At 40.3% G+C, this 19123-nt stretch overlaps 1 protein-coding gene across 4 annotated transcripts in view; it reads right to left on the reverse strand.

The window, feature by feature from the left end:
- Positions 1 to 19123, reverse strand: part of VGLL4 (vestigial like family member 4) — a 265872-nt gene that overhangs the window by 46919 nt on the left and 199830 nt on the right. For all 4 annotated transcript variants that reach the window (XM_029600776.1, XM_029600779.1, XM_029600777.1 and 1 more), the window contains one exon: positions 10334 to 10523. In XM_029600776.1, the coding sequence (XP_029456636.1) occupies positions 10334 to 10523 (190 nt within the window). The remainder of the gene's footprint in view (positions 1 to 10333; positions 10524 to 19123) is intronic.

Raw genomic sequence — 19123 nt, forward strand, 5'->3', positions numbered from 1 at the left:
TGAAGAAATCCATAGCTGCTATCAGACATATATATATATTAACATGGAACTGCTTATTAGCATTTTCCCCAAGATTTAGAGAAAAATATTCAAGAGTTTTGTCTGCTGTATTTTTGCTGCCCTTCCATCCTGCTTTCCCCCCCCCCCCCCCCCCCTCTGGCAAAACAAATGCAGGAGAGGGAGGGAGAAGGTATAAAAGATCCTCTGCTCTCTCCAGGAGGACTCTTAATGCAGAAATGCTGCCTGCTGGGAAAAGGCTGATGTCAGCTCTTAAGAGCTCAGCTCCCTGCAAGGATAAGGAGGCCCTTTGTTTTCAGCTGAACTGTGAAAACGAGAAAATGGCTCCAGCCTGACAAACAAGAATCCCACACAACACAGGTCAGACTCGCACTTCATTAGGAGTTATTCGGTCACAACACTCAAGACATGGTTTAAAATCATGCCACAAACCGTGCCACAAAAAAAGCACATGCCATAACTTACACCAGCTCGCCCTGAGAAAAAAAAATTGTTTTTCCTTTATTAAACAAAGTTAATAGCCATCCCAGCAGGTTCTCACGGGTGTTCTATAACCGTGCTTCTCAACTTTTTTTTTTTTTTTTTTTTATTCGCGGCACACTCAAGTTTGCTCAATCCCCATGGCACACTGAACTACATTTTGCACGAATCTAAACCCCCTCTGTGTCTCTCGCTGACAAGAGGAGAGCAACTTTTTTTTTTTTTTTATCATCTGTGTTTGCCTCATTCTGCCACCTTCGATCTGACATCCGGACAGGCAGGACCTGCAAAATTATAGGGCCCTATGCATTCAGACTGAAGCCAGAAGAGGTAGCACACACACACACACACACAGGTAAGTTGTACCCTGGGACACTTGCTCCCTCTGTAGTGCTAATAGCGAGTGAGGAAGGCTGGCCCCATGGAAAATTGTAAAATTGTATAATCAAAATATACCTCACACACATTCTTTAAGTTTTGGTACAACAAAATATTTCTAAGACCAATACTTAAAAACTCACTGGTGAATTTTCAAAGGAGTCACTTGCAGAGGAGTTGTAACACACTATTGCAGCAATTTTCAAAAGCCATTTATGTGTAAAAAGTGCACTTGCAGGATACATCCTATGGACAATTCAGTGGCATGTATTGCAGACATTTTAAAAATCCCACTTACATGAGTAAAGTGCATTTATAAGCATAAAACCCTATTTCACTCACGTAAATGCTTTTGAAAATCAGGCCCTCAGTGCTGGCGGGTATGTCTTGCATACAATAGAATAAACTTACACCAGTAAAAGTCAAAATAGTCTACAAAATCTCAAACCCCTATATTGGAGACTCATCCAGGACTGAACTGGGTCCCAGGATTTTTTACATTGGTGAGTTAATATTCTCTATCAAGCAATAGCAGCTTCCAATTTTTTTTCTCACACTCAATGTGTCTCTTCTCATTCTCTGGTCTGTTCTCTGTTCCTTTTTTGTTTGTTTTATTTTCCCTCTCTGGTGTCCTCCTTTCTTGTCTCTTTCATTCAAGAGTGATTTTAATAGTCTCTTCTCTCAATCTTTCTGCTTTCTCGATTCTCTCCTTTAATTCTTTTCATCTGCATCTCTTTTCCAGTTCTTCCTCTTTCTGCCTGTTTTATCCATTCCTCCTCCTCCTCCTCTCTCTTCTAATTCTCATATCCCTTCCTCCTCTTCTGTCTTCCAGGATTCCTCTTCCACCTCACCACCCACAATCCAAGGTCCTCTTTCTCTCTCCCCCCTCCCCCCCCCCCCTTCATAGGTCTTTTCTCCCTCTCTATCCACACAATACCTGATTATCTCCCTCATCCAATGTTCTCGATCTCTCCGATACCTGGGCTTCTCTCTCTTTCTCTGTGCCTCCACCTCCATTCCCAGATCTCTTCTTCTATTCCCTGTCCCTTCTTTTGCCCTATTCCTGAGTCATTTCTCTACCTCCCTCTTTCCTATACCTGATCCTCTCTCTGTCTCCATCCTGGATACTTTTTTCCCTCTCTATCATCCTGCCCTTTGTCTAGGGTCTTTTCTCCCTTCCCCTATACTAGGTCATCTCTCTCAGTCACTGGTTCTCTCTCTCTCTCAATCACTGGTCCTCTCTTCCCCCTTTTCTTGTCCTTTCCCTCATACCCAATCCTCCCCTCTCTACCCTTCCTTCTCTCCATCGCTGCCCCATAGCCTAGCTTTAAAATCCTCTTTCACATTTCCCCTATGATCACTGATATGCTCCAGCCGGTGCACCTTCCTCCACTGATATGGTCTGACTTTTCCTTCCTATCCTCTACCCACCTTTGGGTGACAGAAGTAATGGTGCCCAACTTTGTGTCAATATCCTTTGACCTCCCTTCCCCAAGAATTCATAGCCCTCTTCATCTCACCTAACATTCACCCCCTACTCCCTTCATCCCCCTATTAGCATTTAACCATCCCCCTACCCTCAACACAAATCATTCTCGCCTAACTGGAGCCCTGAATGATTTCCTCCTCCCTTCTGCTGTCAGCTGAGTCACAATTTCCTGTAGAACAGACATCTAGGGCCTGGGGTAGTGTCCACTAAATAAAAACAGCACATAAGAGAGAGAGAGAAAACCCTGTAAAATGGCAGCTGGTGGGGTAGGGGCTAAGCAGGTAGCAGTGGCTGCCATTCACTGCTGCTCTGCAGGCTCCCTGCTCCTGCCCCTCCTATTCTATCTTCCTCAGTGCTGGCCAGTTGCCAGGAACCGGGGGTGGTGGGGGTCATGTGGTGGCTGCCAGCACTGCAGCACAGGAAGGACGCTCCCAAGGCACACTAGTTGAGAAGCACTGCTCTATAATGCGACACAATATGAGTAGCATGACCTTTGAAAAAAAACATTATGGGAAAGTAATACTTTAAGATCTAGTATTGAGAAAACAATGAAATGTTAAGCTGCTGAACACTAAGCAAATGGTGCCAAAATACCCTATAAATGTGCAGACTCTGAAAGTAGAAAAATTTACTTTGAATAAAAGGTAACGATTATGATAGCTTCAGAGTTCATAAAATGAAATATGAAAAAAAAAATTCAAATTCAAGGTGCTATAGAGAAGATAAATCTGCTGAGGTGCCCCTTAAGTCAGGTCATTTCTCAGCATACAGTGAAAATCTGCGTACAGTGTAAATTGTAACCCACTGCATCTGAAAGCAGCTGACCGTCAAGCACGGCCATGGTCAGCCCCAGCTTCCAGCATTATGCTGTCCTTTTCCTTCCGTGGTGTCCTCAGTAGCACAGGAAAGAGGAAGCTGACCGATGCCCAACCGCAGCTGTGTCTGTCACCAATCAGAGCCTGTGGGGGGGGGTTAACTCCCACTTACTTGTTTTGTTAACTTTGAATTTCAACTAAAGATGGACGGCGCTTGTGGTGGCGCATATTGCAATATTTGCCTGGTTTGTTGCACATTACTTTACCTTTGGGACCCCAAATGGTACTTTTTGGACTCCTTCCGCCTCTGTATGTTCGTAAGTGGGGGGCTCGGATGTTCCTACGTAAGGCCTTTTTGTGTGGGGAAAAAAGTGATCCTTATGCAGTGGCGTTCTGGAGATCCTCCTTCCTATTGGACCTGGAGCAATCAATTACATGATCTAATGCAGATGGAGGCGCAGTTGGCACCAGCATCCCCTCTTCATTGTCGAAAATTTCTACACATTTGATTCAAGCACTTTCACACCGACCACGGAGCCTAATTTTAAATGCCTTTAGTCTTTGATTCACGGACTGTGTGCAGAGGTCCTTTTGTTACTTACCCCAGCGGGGCATATCTCATATGATCTATCGTTTACATAAGCTATAGGAGAGAGGGTAACAAGAGGATTAAAAAATGGGGGGTGGTGGTAGTACTGGGAGGGGGGAGTGGGAGGCAGGGTGGTGTGGCGAGGGGGGGGGGGGGTATGTTCTTACTACCTAAAAACTAAAATTGAGTACTATGGTGGCTGTTTGGGTTGAGAAAAGTTATATTCAGTGTTGCTGTTTATGAACTGTTATCTATGTGACCCTTGTTTTTTTTCTGGTTTGTTATACGCAATAAAAACAGTTTTGACAAAAAAAAAAAAAAAAAGGATCATCGCTGATAGCACCTAACTACCCAGAACAACTTGCAAAGGGTCCTGAGCATGCAGCATTTCTAAAATGGTACACGTAAGGTAAGTAGGGATTGCCAATGAGGACTGGGGTACAAAAGTCTTATTGCCAATCTCACTCAGTCCAGTCTCTGCATCTTCACTTCTCTCTTCTTCATGTTCCGTTTACTACACGATAGTGATCTATAAATCACACAAGTAAAGGTTTTAGTTCTAGAGAGCTTACTATCCAAGTCTGAGCAAAGGAGTTTAAGGAACATTCTTAATCAGACACAAAGCATGGTTAAACAGTACTTGATTTCCTAATGTTACAATTCCAGACTCCAACAATTATGCCACCTTGCCAGATACTGCGGTCTCTCTCTCTCTCCCTTTAACATGCCGTGTGTCTTGCTCTCTTTCCTGTAAACATTTTGGGGTTTTTTTCCCTAGTGCTTAATGATATCCTACTCAATGGAGATCCAGATGTTGGAAGAGGGAGGGGAGGTGTGATGAGTTACAATGGAAAACCACTGTCACATTATACATCAATGTCAGTGGCCAAAAGCCAAGTCAATTTTCTTGACACAAATATGTTCTAAGAAAGAACTACTCTAATCTCTACTACCCAAATCTCTCTCAGTAGTATTCCTCAATGTGTCTCTACCTATCTTGGTTACAGCTGGCAAGGAGTGAAGATGACATATTATAAACCAGGGGTGGCCAACTCCGGTTCTCAAGAGCCACAAACAAGTCTGGTTTTCAGGATAGCCATGACGACTATATGCGTGAGATATATTTGCATACAGTGGAGACTGCCTGCAAATCTTTCTCAAGCATATTCACTGTGGATATTCTGAAAACCAGACCTGTTTGTGGCTCTTGAAGACCAGAGTCGGCCACCCCTGTTAGACACAGAGACAGACCACTTATAAGGAGATGGACAAGAGGCTACAGAAATACAATTGGACAGTTTGCAGATTCTATTTATAAGATTTATTCTAAACCGGGGTTTCCAAATCCAAAGAACTGACCATTGTGATTAGAAGATGCTCCTGCTTGGTTTATGTTTGGTTTTATATTTGTTATACCATGAATTGTATATGTTAAAGGTGTAAACTGCCTTGATGATCTTGTGGATCAGAAGGTAGTATAAACACTGGCTATAAAAGTCTTATTACCCAATGAAAATTACTGGTTCAACGCTTCCCAAGAAAGTCCACTGTATCAAATCACCTTAGTGAAACTACAAAAAGACTTAGAAGCTTTGTGTGTCCATAATCCCTACAACTGGTAGATGATTCTAATATATATTATATCTCTGATCTCAGACCAAACTATTGACTGTGTTCAGTTAAACACAACATTAATGGCATGCTCTGTAGCTTTAAGCACAAACACAATCAGGTGAATTTTAAAAGGCCGGCATGCGCCAAAACTGGAAGATACATGAATATGTTGGGCTGGCACACACCAAGTGGATTTTAAAAACTGCCCGAGTATACACATACGTCCCGCTGTGTGCACAAATGAAAAGTTCCAAAAAAAAAAAGTGTGGGGCATGAGCATTCCTGGATTTCAGGCGCGTGCCGGGTTCCTCTGCTGCATAACTTTATTTCTGCTATAGAGGGCATGTAAGTAATAAAATAAAGATAAACGGATAGATCGGTGGGGTTTTAAGGGTCGGTGATAACAGGGGAGAAGGGAGGCTATTAAACTAGGGGGGCTTGGAAGTCTTATCCCTTACCTGGGCGAACTGGGAACGAACTGGGAAAACTGATAATGGCATTGGCACGCATCTATTAAAATCCCTCCACTCATACGATAAAAGTGGCATTTGTGCGCACAGGCACGCGTCCACTTAAAATTGCATGCACATGTGCACACGTTTAGGCTGTTTTATAACATGTATATATGTCACAAAGTAGTCATGTCCCTGAGTATGGGCCAGCAAACGCACATACGTGTGCCCACGCACCTATTTAAAGTTACTGTTAATGCATTCAAGTTGTACAGTTCAGTCACATCATTACTTAGTCTTGAGAAAAGAAAATGCAAAAAACAATCTCCTCTCCCTCCCACAGGTTTCACCTCGTGGATTTTCTAGGATATACCTTTGTAAAAAGTGTTACATCTGGTTTCCCCAAAATATCAATCCAGTATAATTCATGCTCATACAAAAAACAATTTAAAATCAAATTAAAAAGTTGCAGCTACCAGATTACCAATCTGAGGCATTTTCAGGATAGATTTAATAGACTAAAAAGCAGAATAGACTAAGTAGGCTATAAATCAGCACTTCAAAAATGTCATAGCCAAAAGTGTGCACTATACCCATTTGAAATAATCATTCCATTTATATCAGTTGTTGTCAAGTGTAGGCTTTTTTTTATGTAGTCTAAATTTTATGTTTGTATTTAATTGTATTTTTTAAGATTGTTATTTTGAATGCACTACAATTTGTTACATTGCTTTGAGCAGCCAGCTCCTGGCCAGGGAGGCGATTAATGAAGGTTTTAAATAAAATAAGCAAGTAGAGCAGAGTTCTGGATGTTCCAGGCAGCTCCGACAGCATTGCTGCATTTTGTTCTCTTCCCTGGCCTCTTGCCTATGAGCGGGGAGAGTTCAACACTATCTCAGCTTTCAGAAGCGAGGTAAGATACAATTGGCACCAAATGCATCTTAAAAAAAAAAAAAAAAAAGAAATGTTGTTTGTTTTGATACCTGGAAATCTACCACACAATACTGCCGAGGTTCTCCACCAAAGAAAACAGTATTCATACTTCTGATTAATACTCCTTGCCTCCAGATTATCTTAGTTAGATTCTATTGTTCACTTATGTTAAAATCAGAGGAGCTAATTTTTAAAAAAAGGAAAAAAAAAAAGCTGCCTTGAAAATAAAAGCTGCATCAAATTCCTTTAGAAGAAAGGGAAGAAAACAATTCAAGAACTTCAAGTTTTACTATTATAAAATGTTTGGGGACTGTAGAAACATTTGAAATGTCTGCGAGTTTGCAAAGCTTGCTCTAAATAAGAAAATTACATTACTCTATAAAACTATCACAGTCAATTCACTTCAAAAAGAAGCGTGGGACTGGTGTAGAATCCGGAGCTTATTTTGTAAACTGAGCCTTCGATAATACTTAAACAGCATGACACAGGATTCATTTTCATAATACAACACAGTTCATACCTGAACATATAATATCAAAATAGGATCAGGGCTTGCCAATTATTTTTTCCTTTGAGAGAGTAACAAGACCAAAATGCAGTTTTATTTTTCATTTGTCACTGTGAGTGGGAAAGGCAAAAACTGTTTTTTGTTTTAACTATGCAAACTACACTTGGTTTTCCCCACAGCACAGTGTTTTGAAGAACACAAACTACTCATGAATTTTTAGCACTTCTAGTACCATGCTTTTATGGTTTGTGAATAATAAAGTGATACATATGATATTACCAAAGCTCACGATGAGGGTAATTTTCAAAGGTATTCATGAAGGTAAAAATGTTTTTTTCCCCACATAAAAGGCCTCATATAAAACTGCCTGCTTAATATTCAAGGAACAAGCATGCATGAAAATTTCTCTGAAAAAACAATCTGCATACATTAGCAGATGTAATCTGTGCTGATAGTTTTCCCATGTGTACTTTCCCTATGAAAATTAGTGCAAACTTTGTTGATAAAGTCTCACAGACTTTACATCCATCTGAAAGTTACCCCCAACATATTCAAGTGTTGTTAGATTATTCCAGGGGTACACAGATCTACAGCTGAAAAACTCCACTAGTCATCTAGGACAGCAAAACAGAATCAAGCGCATTTTACTGGAAAGAAAATTAATTTATCCATCTACATGCCACCTTTTCGGTCATAACACAAAACGTTTATCAGGGTGTAACATATTAAATGATGGCCAATTGATGCATAGTAGATAAAGACCAATTGACTCATCCAGTGTGCCCAGCTCATTCCAGTCTACAATTCTAAAGATATATGCTAGTTGCCAGTTATAGATGCTTGACTGTTTGTAGGATATTGCTCCTCATCCAAGGCAGATTTTGCTGTCCTCGTTCTGTCTCTACTGTGCTGGGTAAATAAATATGTGGAGGAGTGGCCTAGTGGTTAGAGCAGTGGGTTACAAACCAGGAGACCACGGTTCGAGCCCCACTGTTGCTCCTTGTGGCCTTGGGCAAGTCACTTTACTGCCTCAGGTACAAAGAGTGTAAGCCCTCTGTGGATAGGGAAATACCTACAGTACCTATGAAGTGCTGAAAAAAAAAAAAGTGCGAAAAGAGGATTATAAATCTAAATAAAATAAATAAAAATAGAGTGACTGGAGGTGTTCCTGGTGACAAAGCTGGGGAGGGATTTACACTTAGAAGCATGCTTCTGCATTTTCAAAAACATGCATGTAGATTTTACCAAAAACATTCTGCACATACAATAGCAGGTGTAATTGTGTGCAGGTAAGTTTAGTGGAAATTTTTAAACTGAACTTAAAATGCGCAAGTTTGCTTTGAAATTCAGGGAAACATGTATTTGCTGACTTTCTTATGCAGGCTGTTACCAAATTATCCTCATAATGGGCATCTAGTTTGGCTTCGGCCATTCTCCTCTACTAGCCTCCTCTCTGTCACCTATAATTTAGCAACACTGTGCTGTAATTCAAGTTCTCCAACTTAGAACAAAGCCAGTTACAAGAGTCCTTATCAATCCTAGCAGCTCTTCCTGACTTAACTACTACCTTTGAATTTGGTATGAAGATTGAGAAGTGAGGAAATGGAACAGTAACAAGAGATGATTCCTTGAGGGAGTATTTATTCACAAATTTCAAATTTTACTATTCAGCTACCTTTTCAAGTGTGTTAATGGTTTTATACTAAAAATAAAGTATCCTCTGTACTACAGAAACATGATTCTGTTTAGGACTACCGATGCCATAAGCAGCTGGGAGAAGAAAATCCATAGCTGTGTAAAGTGCATGAATGCCAGTGCCAGTTTGTGAGCACTTACTGTTCTGGATTCCAGATTTGTAACAAATTCCAGTGCTGGAGGCCCAGTCTGTGACTAACACCAGGGTGATTTATTTGAGGATAAATAGCACAATCCCTGTCTTATGACTGAACACAAGAGAGTCCAAAGCAGAGAGGAATGTGTGGAATGCCAAGGGCTGCTATAGCTGAGGCAGCAGGGAACAGCGTGCTGCTATCAAACTACCTCTAACTGTAGCAGCTCTCCAATCACTTCCTCCAGGCAGGAATGATAGGAATTCTTAGGGCCAACTTTACGCCAACTGGAGCAGCATTCCGAGGCAGGGGAAACTCATGCAGCATGGGATCTTGGTAACTTGTGATGGTGTTTTCATTTGGTTTTGTTTTGTTTTTTTAAATACCTTTATGGAAAATTTCACATCCCACCTCTTGCCATAAAAGTGCTTCCAGGGTCTAAGTAGGGTCATATAAATAATGTCCAACAGCAACTGCAGCCTGGCCAGTTGTCAGAGCAGACTTCAGGGCAACTGGCTTGATGTTTCCTGACCTAGGAAATATGTGACGTGCTAATATTTCTCTCTTTTCTTTTTTTTTTTTTCAGGGAGACACGGAAAGGATAGTGGTTGATGCCCAGGTCTATATTTTCACTTAACTTTTATAAAAGGGTACAAACATATGCTGACAAAGAATTAACAGAATAATTCATGGCTTTATCCTCACAACTGTGGAACTTGCAGACACGAAAGGCCAGGCCTTTAGCCACACTCTGCAGCTTATGTTTCATAGTTTCTGTACTTAACTGCATCCTCTCTGTCTATGGATTCCACAAGTTGAAACCTGATGAGAAGTGAGCGCACAGACATGAACAGGATTTAAGCCCTGAGGCAACACTACTATTCACATTCACATCTTCAAAAACTTGTCAGTTGACCAGATATGAAATATTTCTGCCTAGATGGCTATAAAATATATTTAATACACTACTGCTGCTAATTTTAACCAAGATGAACTTCATGTGGCTGGGCCTCAGGTATTTATTCACTTGAACAGGTTCCAGTATCCAATATTTTCTAGTTAAATACCCAATATGTGGCCGGTATCAAATGCATGAATTGGTCCCCTTGGTTTTTTTTAATACTTATTTGTTAAAGCAAGCTGCAATAGATTTTGTTAAGAATGAATATAAAAATTCAAACAAATATTCTGTTCAACAGTAAATGCATTAAAAAAAAAAACAACTTACAGATGTGGTGGGAACATTCGACTCATTTTCGAGACATGCTCATTTTCACAGTCTAGTTCATCATCCCCTTGGTCCATGCTGAACTTCCTCTTACTGGGGCTGATAGGAGGAGGGCCTGTCCGATGGTTGGTTAGGACAGGTGATACCGGAAGGGACTGCATTCTAGGTTCACTTCTTAGAGCTGCTTCACCTATGGGTAAAAAGATGGTATAATGAAATTCACAGAAAATAAAAAGTGTTAAATGCACTAGAAGGCTGCACTGCAGAATCACTTTTTGCCTACTTTAATTTTCCCTACAAGTATTTAATCCTTACTCCTTCCCTTGCAGCTCTCACTGTAGATCCATTCAACCATCCATCATGTGCGATTAAAAGTAGTTTCCATGTATACCATCCTATATATAGGCCAAGCTGCATAGCAGCCATCTGCGGCAAAGAGATCAGAATGCAACTATCTTTAAAAATGTACTTCCAGTGTTACTCTAACTGATCACAGGGAGAATAATTTAGCGCACCCATATGCACATGTACATGGGCATATGAAAATGTACTCCTGTATTTTATAACCAGCGTGTATATGATATACACAAGTTATAAAATACGTGCAAATGCACCCTGCATGTACATATTAAAAAAAACCCAAACTGCACAAATACATATTGCACTTATCCGGATAAGTTTCGTCCTATTCAGCTAGGTAGCGGTACTCATTCAGATAAGTGCCAATTTATCTGGCTAAGTAGTAGCAGTACCGGAGAAATCTTAAAGCTGTCCTTATCCTGCTACATCAGATAGCTGGATAAGCAGAGCTTTTTAGACCTATCTGGTTATTTTACTTACCTCTAGATTAATATTTAGAGCAGAATGATGAGGCACGGGAAAAAAAAAGGGTGGGTGGAGCGATATTGGGCAGCCAGCCACATCATGGCGGTACGGCTATGCCGCACACTATCAAATCCATAGCACCATGGGGAAAGGTGTACTTATTTCCCATGGTGCTGCCGGCGATAATGAAAAAAACATTATTGCCTGCAGCGCTGCGGGGAGATAACTCCGCCCAAACCCTGCCCACATTCCTCCCATTCCCCTAATTAGAATAATACCGCCGCGATGCGGCCGGTATCACATCCAGTAGGACCTTATCGCAGAATAACGAATTACCCTGTTAGCTGGCTAAGTAGTGGCTTTGCTGCTATTTAGCCGTATTATTTGGAACTTGTCTGCATAAATGTCACCACTTATCTGGATAAGTTCCAGCCTGTTCAGCTAAGTGCTGCTTTCAACTTAGCCGGATAAATCAGCATTTATCCAGCTACATAGCGTACAACTGCTATACTCGCATGTTTTTATGTCCAGCTTTAAAAATATACGTGTGTATATTTTATCTGCGTAATTTATACCCATTTACGGCCCCCTATGTAAGGTAATCGTGCACAAGTTGGGCAATTTTCTATATATTGGCTCCCCTTTCTTCTGGACTCAGAAATCATCAAGTATTATTTCTGAAAAATTTTTCCATTGAAACCTTATGCAACAATACCTGTAAAAAATGTCACATGGCAGATTTTGGTTCCCAAGTGTTTCACTTTTTTTTTTTTTTTAAAGAGACAACCAACATTTAAATACAAACAGTTGACTTTTCTTTCAAAGAAAAGAGGGGAAGCAAATTAAAGAAAAATCACATTTTATAAACTTTTTTAGTCCACTCCACCAGTGATGTTCACAGATGGCCCTTGAGTAACACAAAATGGGCTGGGTTTTCAGGCTATGGCTAATGAACATGCATGAGACGTGTGCATACAATTAAGTGATTACACATGTAAATATGATGCATATTCATTAGGGATAGCCTGAAAACCCTACCCATTCGCAGCCCTGGAGTGTCATTAGGGAACCCCACAGAATTAGATACATGGTAAGAAAGGAGACTCAAAGAAGAATTGAGCAAAGGTTATGTAGCATAAACATTCAGAGCATAGTTTGCAAACAAACTGCTACTGTACCTATAGGTTTAGCCACATGCAAAGTGCTTTCCAAATACAGAAAGCACAGCCTCATGCAGGACTAATTTCTTACCTGCCAATATAACAGATGTTCTGATGCTATAATATTTTATTCACATCTAATATACACACTTGAGTTACTATTTTCTGTGAAGAGATTTTGAGAGGGGAAGGGTTTTAATAGTTTTGCACTCTATTATGCTGTCTGCCTTGTACTAATAATTTTATTTTTGGCCTGGTAGTTTCCTCTTGCTCCTTTTTAGTTCCAGCTCATTCGAAACCAGGTCTGGGATCTGGTGCCGTGAGCCTTTAATTCACAATTACCTGGGGATTCTTTCCCCTGTTTTATATTCCATTCACCATCAACCTTCCTAGTCTGGTCATTGCAGTGGCAGTCCTGGGCTAGGGGCCATGCACCAGGATTTCTTCCAGAACTCTGCAATCATAGGCCCTGGATCTGGTAAACAGGGGTCACCCTAAAGCAATAACCATGGATTTCTTCCCCTCTGCAGCATCCCCAGCCACTCAGGGAGCAGAAGACCTGCCGGGAATCAAACAGAGACCTTCCACAGCACTTGCCACCTGTATCTTTGATACAACTATTTTTACGATGTGGATAAACTTTATTGGACCATAATATTCTGTGTGACCTGCAAGTAAATAAATCTCACCTTAATTCTCCTGTTCTAAAAAAAAAAAAGAATTACATCCACAAATTGGCTACAATGACCTGCATTTGCAATGTCCATCTCGGTAGCCATACGATACAAAACAAGGACTTAAAGAAGCTATGACCTTCACTAAAAACTGTTATTGCTGGAGTTACTGATGTGGAAATCTAGAAGAGTAGGAGAGCATTAGTTTTTACCTAGCAAAACATTCTAGTTGGATTCACTCCTCCATTGTGGTGACCTCAACACTAGGATTTACCTGGGGATTTTTTTAAATCATCTCTATAGGAAATCAAGACTCAAAAATATAGGTCTCTTCCCTCACTGGGAAAGAGCCAATAAAATTTGCAAAAAAACCCAAAAGAAAACCTTTAAAGAATCAGAACAGCAAACAAGGAACAACAACTGGCAAAAGCATAAATAGAGTTTTAGTTATGTCAACAATTATACCTAGATCAAATACTGACACAGGAATAGTTAAGGAGAGGTAAACAAAGATGGGATTGATAATTGCAGCAGAGGACAGTAAACTATGTATAAGATGCTTCATAACCTGCACAGAAAAAAAAAACCAGACAGTAAAATAGGGAAATGCTGATTTTGTAAAGCATCATCTGAAACAGTTACACATCTCGTTGCTGGGTGTGATGTGCTGGTGTCAAAAGGTCTGTATACACAACAGCCCAATAAGGTGGCACCACTCATCCACTGGAAATTGTGTGGACACTATAACATCACTGTACCGGAAAAACATTGGGATCATGACCGTGAAAGAAGTATAGAAGTATAGAAAGAAGATGCGGTCACCTGGGGCATTCCCATTCCAACTGATAAAAAGCTTTGATGCAAGAAAACCAGACAGTGTTAAAGGAGAAAACCAAAAAATAGCACTGCAAATAGAAGTTTCCATAATATTCCACAGAATAGTCATATGATCCAAGTGGCTATTCTGTGGAACATATGGAGAGAGAGAATAATCAATAAACGCAGTCAGAGATCATAACATGTGACAGAAAAATACAAAAATAGCCCCAAGTGTATTGGGCGCCACTGGCCTGATGAAAGAGAACTTGCAGACTCACATCTTGATACAGTGCCTGGACATATTACACCCTATGGACCCCAGGAGGAGGATTTCTTTGGCACAATGCAAGTATTACTTTATACACTATAACATTTGCAAGGGCCCCGATTTGTCATCTTTTTCCTTGTAGCCCATGAACTAAAAGCCACATAGATTATTTATATTTCAGAATAAAGAATACACGTGCCAAATAAAATGTCTCATAATTTGTAAATAAAGAACAACAACAACAAAAAAAGATAATGCCTTTTAAATGGCTTTTTAATAGGTTTCAGAAACTATTCTACATTAGGTCAAAACAAAAGGAGAATATTATTACAAGAATATGCAAGTGATTCACAGAATACACTACAGCAGTGGGGCGAGAAGAGGGGAGGCACTAAGGGGTGTTGCTGAAAGCTATGCCAGCAGCTATCACAGGACTCAGTTATCCAAAGGGTAAGACATTCAACACAAGGGAACTGTATTCATGTTCCTCTTCCATCTTATTTAGTATATATTATTCAACACAGAAAGAGTCATAAGGGTAGATATATCTGCAAAGGAGGCCAAAAGTTAAAAGACAAAAAATAAACCTACAAAGAAAACAAACAGCAAGGCAAGCCTCCACAGGGGGGAATATTTGGGACCAGACCAATAAATGAATAACCTTATGATCAGGACACTAAAAGGGAAATTCAAAAACATAAGACATTCAATATTAATACGACCAGACATTTCTAAAGAAACATAAAAAAAAAAAAAAAAAAAAAAAAAGACTCAACCGGGAGAGGTTTTCCTCAGCAATTACCAAATATAATAACCCTATCACCCCATTCTGCTCATTTTCACCCCTTCCCCCCCCCCCCTTCCTCTTTCATACCATCATAGTAACGTAATCTGAGTCGCTTACATATATATTTAGGCCACACTGTCCTTGGCCTTTACCTGCTCACAGACAGAAGCAGCAAGGAGTTTTACACTCACAGGATGTACATTCAAAAATATGAGTACTGCCTAGCAGCCACGCATGGAAATCCCATGCAAGCGAGGGCATTAAGTAGTACTCTCCAATGCAGAGAGGTGCGCAGGGCCTAAACCAGGTTCTCTTAGCGCTGGGAACTTGACTCCTAGTCAGAGATGGAGCCGGGTTTCTAGCACTGGCACATCAAGGGGAGAGAGAGAGAGGGGGGAGGGAGAGAGAGAGGGGGAGTGAGAGAGAGTTTGGAAACGTTTCTTGCAGGAACCACAGGGCTGTTACACTGGAGACTCCGGTGGCAGTGCTCACTCACGCCCCCTTCCCCCTCATCATACGCACATTTTTATTCCCGATACATCAGCATAGCATTAGCTAACTGCATCAGGAGTTTAAAAAAAATTCTAATCTGTGCATTAACATATAGAAACATAGAAACATAGAAATGACGGCAGAAGAAGACCAAACGGCCCATCCAGTCTGCCCAGCAAGCTACGCACTTTATCCATTTTTTTTTCCCTTTTTCTCTCTCCCACTTGTTACTATTGGCTTCCAGTACCCTCCAGCCCTAATTCCCCTCCGCCCAATTTAGAGAGCAGTTCTGTATCTGCATCCAAGTGACATCCAGCTCAATTAGGGGTAGCGACCGCTGCAACAAGCAGGCCACCCCCTTGCCCCATACTCTTACCCACCCCTGTTTTTATTTTTTTGGTTTTTTTTTTTGGAAATAGCAGCCCTCCATCCTTCCGCTCCGTGAAGGTGGAACACCAACTACTGGCCACTGGCATCCCGCTCCGTGAATGCCTCTGTGGCTACTGCCGCTCCGTGCAGTGTTTGAATGCCTCTGTGGCTACTGCCGCTCCGCTCAGTGTACTGGATTTCAGCTCACAGTTTTAATGCACAGATTACTGTATCAGCTTGTCAGTTTATACTGACCTAATTAAGAGTATTAATTCCCAAAAGTTAGTCAAGAGATGTCTTAAATTAGTCCAATAAGAATATTCTTTTTTTTTTTTGTTGATCTTTATTTCTATGCATTCAAGTACAGCGCAGCAGCCACTCTCCTTAAAACTGTAAAGAAAGCATAACTTGTAGGAACCATTACAAAACAATTAGGGCCTGTTTCATCCTTTATATGGCAGTGCAAATCAGAGTCCAGAAATGATAAGGTCGATTTAATAAATCACCCTTTTCCCATGAACAGACGTCATAATACACAGTTAGGTACAAGACCTGAGGATCAATAGTGAATACAGACTATAGACTTATTCTAACTTGTGAAAAGGGCATGTTTTATTACTGAAGAGACAGTTTTTAGTAATTTAATATGTTCAGAGGTTTGTGATGAAGGTATGATTTAAGACGGAACAAGTTTATTGCTATAAGTTTAAGGTAGTGACTTTCGGTGATGTAACATTCATGTGATAATGCTACCACCATGACAACTTAAAAAAAAAAAAATCACTATCTGCTACAACAGAATTATAACACCAGACAACCACACCACCATTACACAAAAATGTTAAGCATTTTTGCTCCATTTCATTCAGTGCTTTAAGGATTTAGTGCCTACATACCAGCTGCAAAGCTCATGTGTGTAAATAGATCACTGGTTTAAATTTAGGGTCTATTCAACTTCACTGTAGTTATCTGATTCTTGAGAGGGCAAGGTATTTTCTTTCTGCTAGGGATACTACTGATTTCCATTCCGCCAAGAGTGTACGTGATTTATAGAAGTATTTTTTATACATGCATGACAAATGTTTTGTTGGAGGGGAGGGGAGAGGAAGTGAGTACTACCTTAAAAAGCCTCCTGAATGTTTACCAGTTAAAATAAATGCTATGCCAGAGCTGTCAGCTAAATATAACAAGCAAATATATAGTGGCCTACAGTATGTCAGTGTGATTTCATTACAAAATCCTTTGCTACAAAAATAAATTGTAAGTTTCCATTGAAAAATATCTATATCTATCCATTATATAGATATATATATATATACACACACACATTCACACATATGCATATATCATTATATATAATGGGGTGAAATTTCAAAATATTTACATCTGTAAATTAGCATACATGCACGTAAGTAGCTTGTACTCGTGTACATGCTAATTTAGAAACATCAAAAGTATAAATGTGGTTCTATGCACACAAAAAAAAAGGGGGGAGGGGGGTCTAGGGGCATTCCAGAGGCAGGGCCAAGAGGTACACGCACAAGTTGCTATTTTATGAAAGAGAATTACGTGCATACATTTGACAACTTATTTGCACAAGTTTACAATTTAATTGTCTATGTAATTGATATTTGACTCATCTATTGACTACTATTGCTTGGGCGGGAAGTCTGGGTGAACTGGGGGGCGTTCAGAGTTAAGTACTAGGAGGGTCTCAATGATCTGAACAAAGACTGGGTGAACTGGAGGAGGTATTGGCAAACTGGTGATTTCAATTATGCACGCACATTTTAAAATATACCAACTTCTGTGCATAAAGCAGGGTTTTATATGAGCACGTCAATTTTTTTGCATCTAAAATATACATGAATATGTTTTTAAAATGGTAGCAAACGTACATGCTTTCAATGTATTCCAGATATTCACATACAAGGAAACACACACATATATGTTAGGCAATACACATTATGTGTATTTTATAATCTGTGCATATCTGATACATGCAGATTATAAAACATTGTAGTCGATCTCTGTGCAGCCATATACGCATGCATATGGAGTTGTGTGGTTTGAAAATTACCCTCAATGCACTTAAGGCAGGCAGACTGAAAGGTGTTTGGTTAAGCACTCCAAGAGTGTATGCACTCCCCACCAGCCACTAACCACCAAATTAGAAAATAAAAATCCAATTCCTACTCCCACCCACCAAATCCGCTTCAGCCAAGGTTCCCCAGGAATACCTCTTCTCCCCCTCCCCCAACTCCAGCCCTTACCCTCTGAAATGGTGTATCAAAAGGTGAAAGTTTATTCCTTACATCAAATCCTGCTAGACTGTCTATTTAAGGGAAGTCCCTCCTCCACAGCTGCTGAAGACAGAGCGTGCGCACACTTTTTTCCTACCTTGTGATGTCACAGGGGGGAGTGGCTTCAGGCAGCTGCCAGTAATCTTCCAACAAAGCAAGAACTACCCTACAACAAATTGAGGTGTTTAAAAAAAAAAAAAAAAAAAAGACTGTGACAGAGAGGCATCCCCAATCTTCTCCAAATAACATTTGAGCACTTTGTATCAATTTTTCCTTTATATTCTTTTTTTTTGTCGATTGTCCTTGTAATCTTTTTTTTTTTTTTTTCTTTTGAGCGAGTCTAGCAATGTTGTCCTTCTTAATGAATAGAACAGACAGCAATGGAAGGTAGCATGTAGACTGACCACGGTATTAACATCTAGTTGCACCCTCTTCCAGGGTGGTTATCTGGACTGGTCTAGCAGGACTCAAGAAAAGGAAATTATCAGGTAAGGAGTGGGGTTATTGAAAATTCCCTCTTCCTGGGACTATCGCTCGCAATGGATATGTAGGAGGTCCTTGTCTTATGCTGCTCCACAAATATGGAATGAGCTGCTGCAAGATTTAAGACAAGTGAATAACCTGAGAGATTTTAGAAAAGGTTTAAAAACTGTGTTGTTCAGAAGAGCATTTAATTGACTTATTAGAAATGCTTTATTATTTATATTAGTATAACTGCTGATTTTGTATGTTTATTTTATGTATATCTGTGTGCTACCCGCAACAAACTGAACTGGAGGATGCAAGATTTTTAAATAAATACATTTTACCTTCCTGACAGACCAATCCTTACTTATGGGAAATACCAGAGCTGTTATTCCCTCAGGTGGAAGAAAGAGTGTCGTCCTAAGGACGCCTGCCCCAAAGTTTGTGTCAGACTTTGCCAATTCCTCCAGCCTGTATCTCAGTAAATTAATTCAAGGAGGACTAGGTGGCTGCCCTTCAAATGTCTTTTGGGGCAGCTGAAGAAATCTCCACCCATGTCATCGCCTGTGCTCTGGTTGAATGCGCCCAGAGCCCCATCAGTACCTGCTTTCCCTTGAGAATATCTGCT

The sequence above is a fragment of the Rhinatrema bivittatum genome, chromosome 4 (genome assembly GCF_901001135.1).
Source record: "Rhinatrema bivittatum chromosome 4, aRhiBiv1.1, whole genome shotgun sequence".
In the NCBI taxonomy this organism is placed as follows: Eukaryota; Metazoa; Chordata; class Amphibia; order Gymnophiona; family Rhinatrematidae; genus Rhinatrema; species Rhinatrema bivittatum.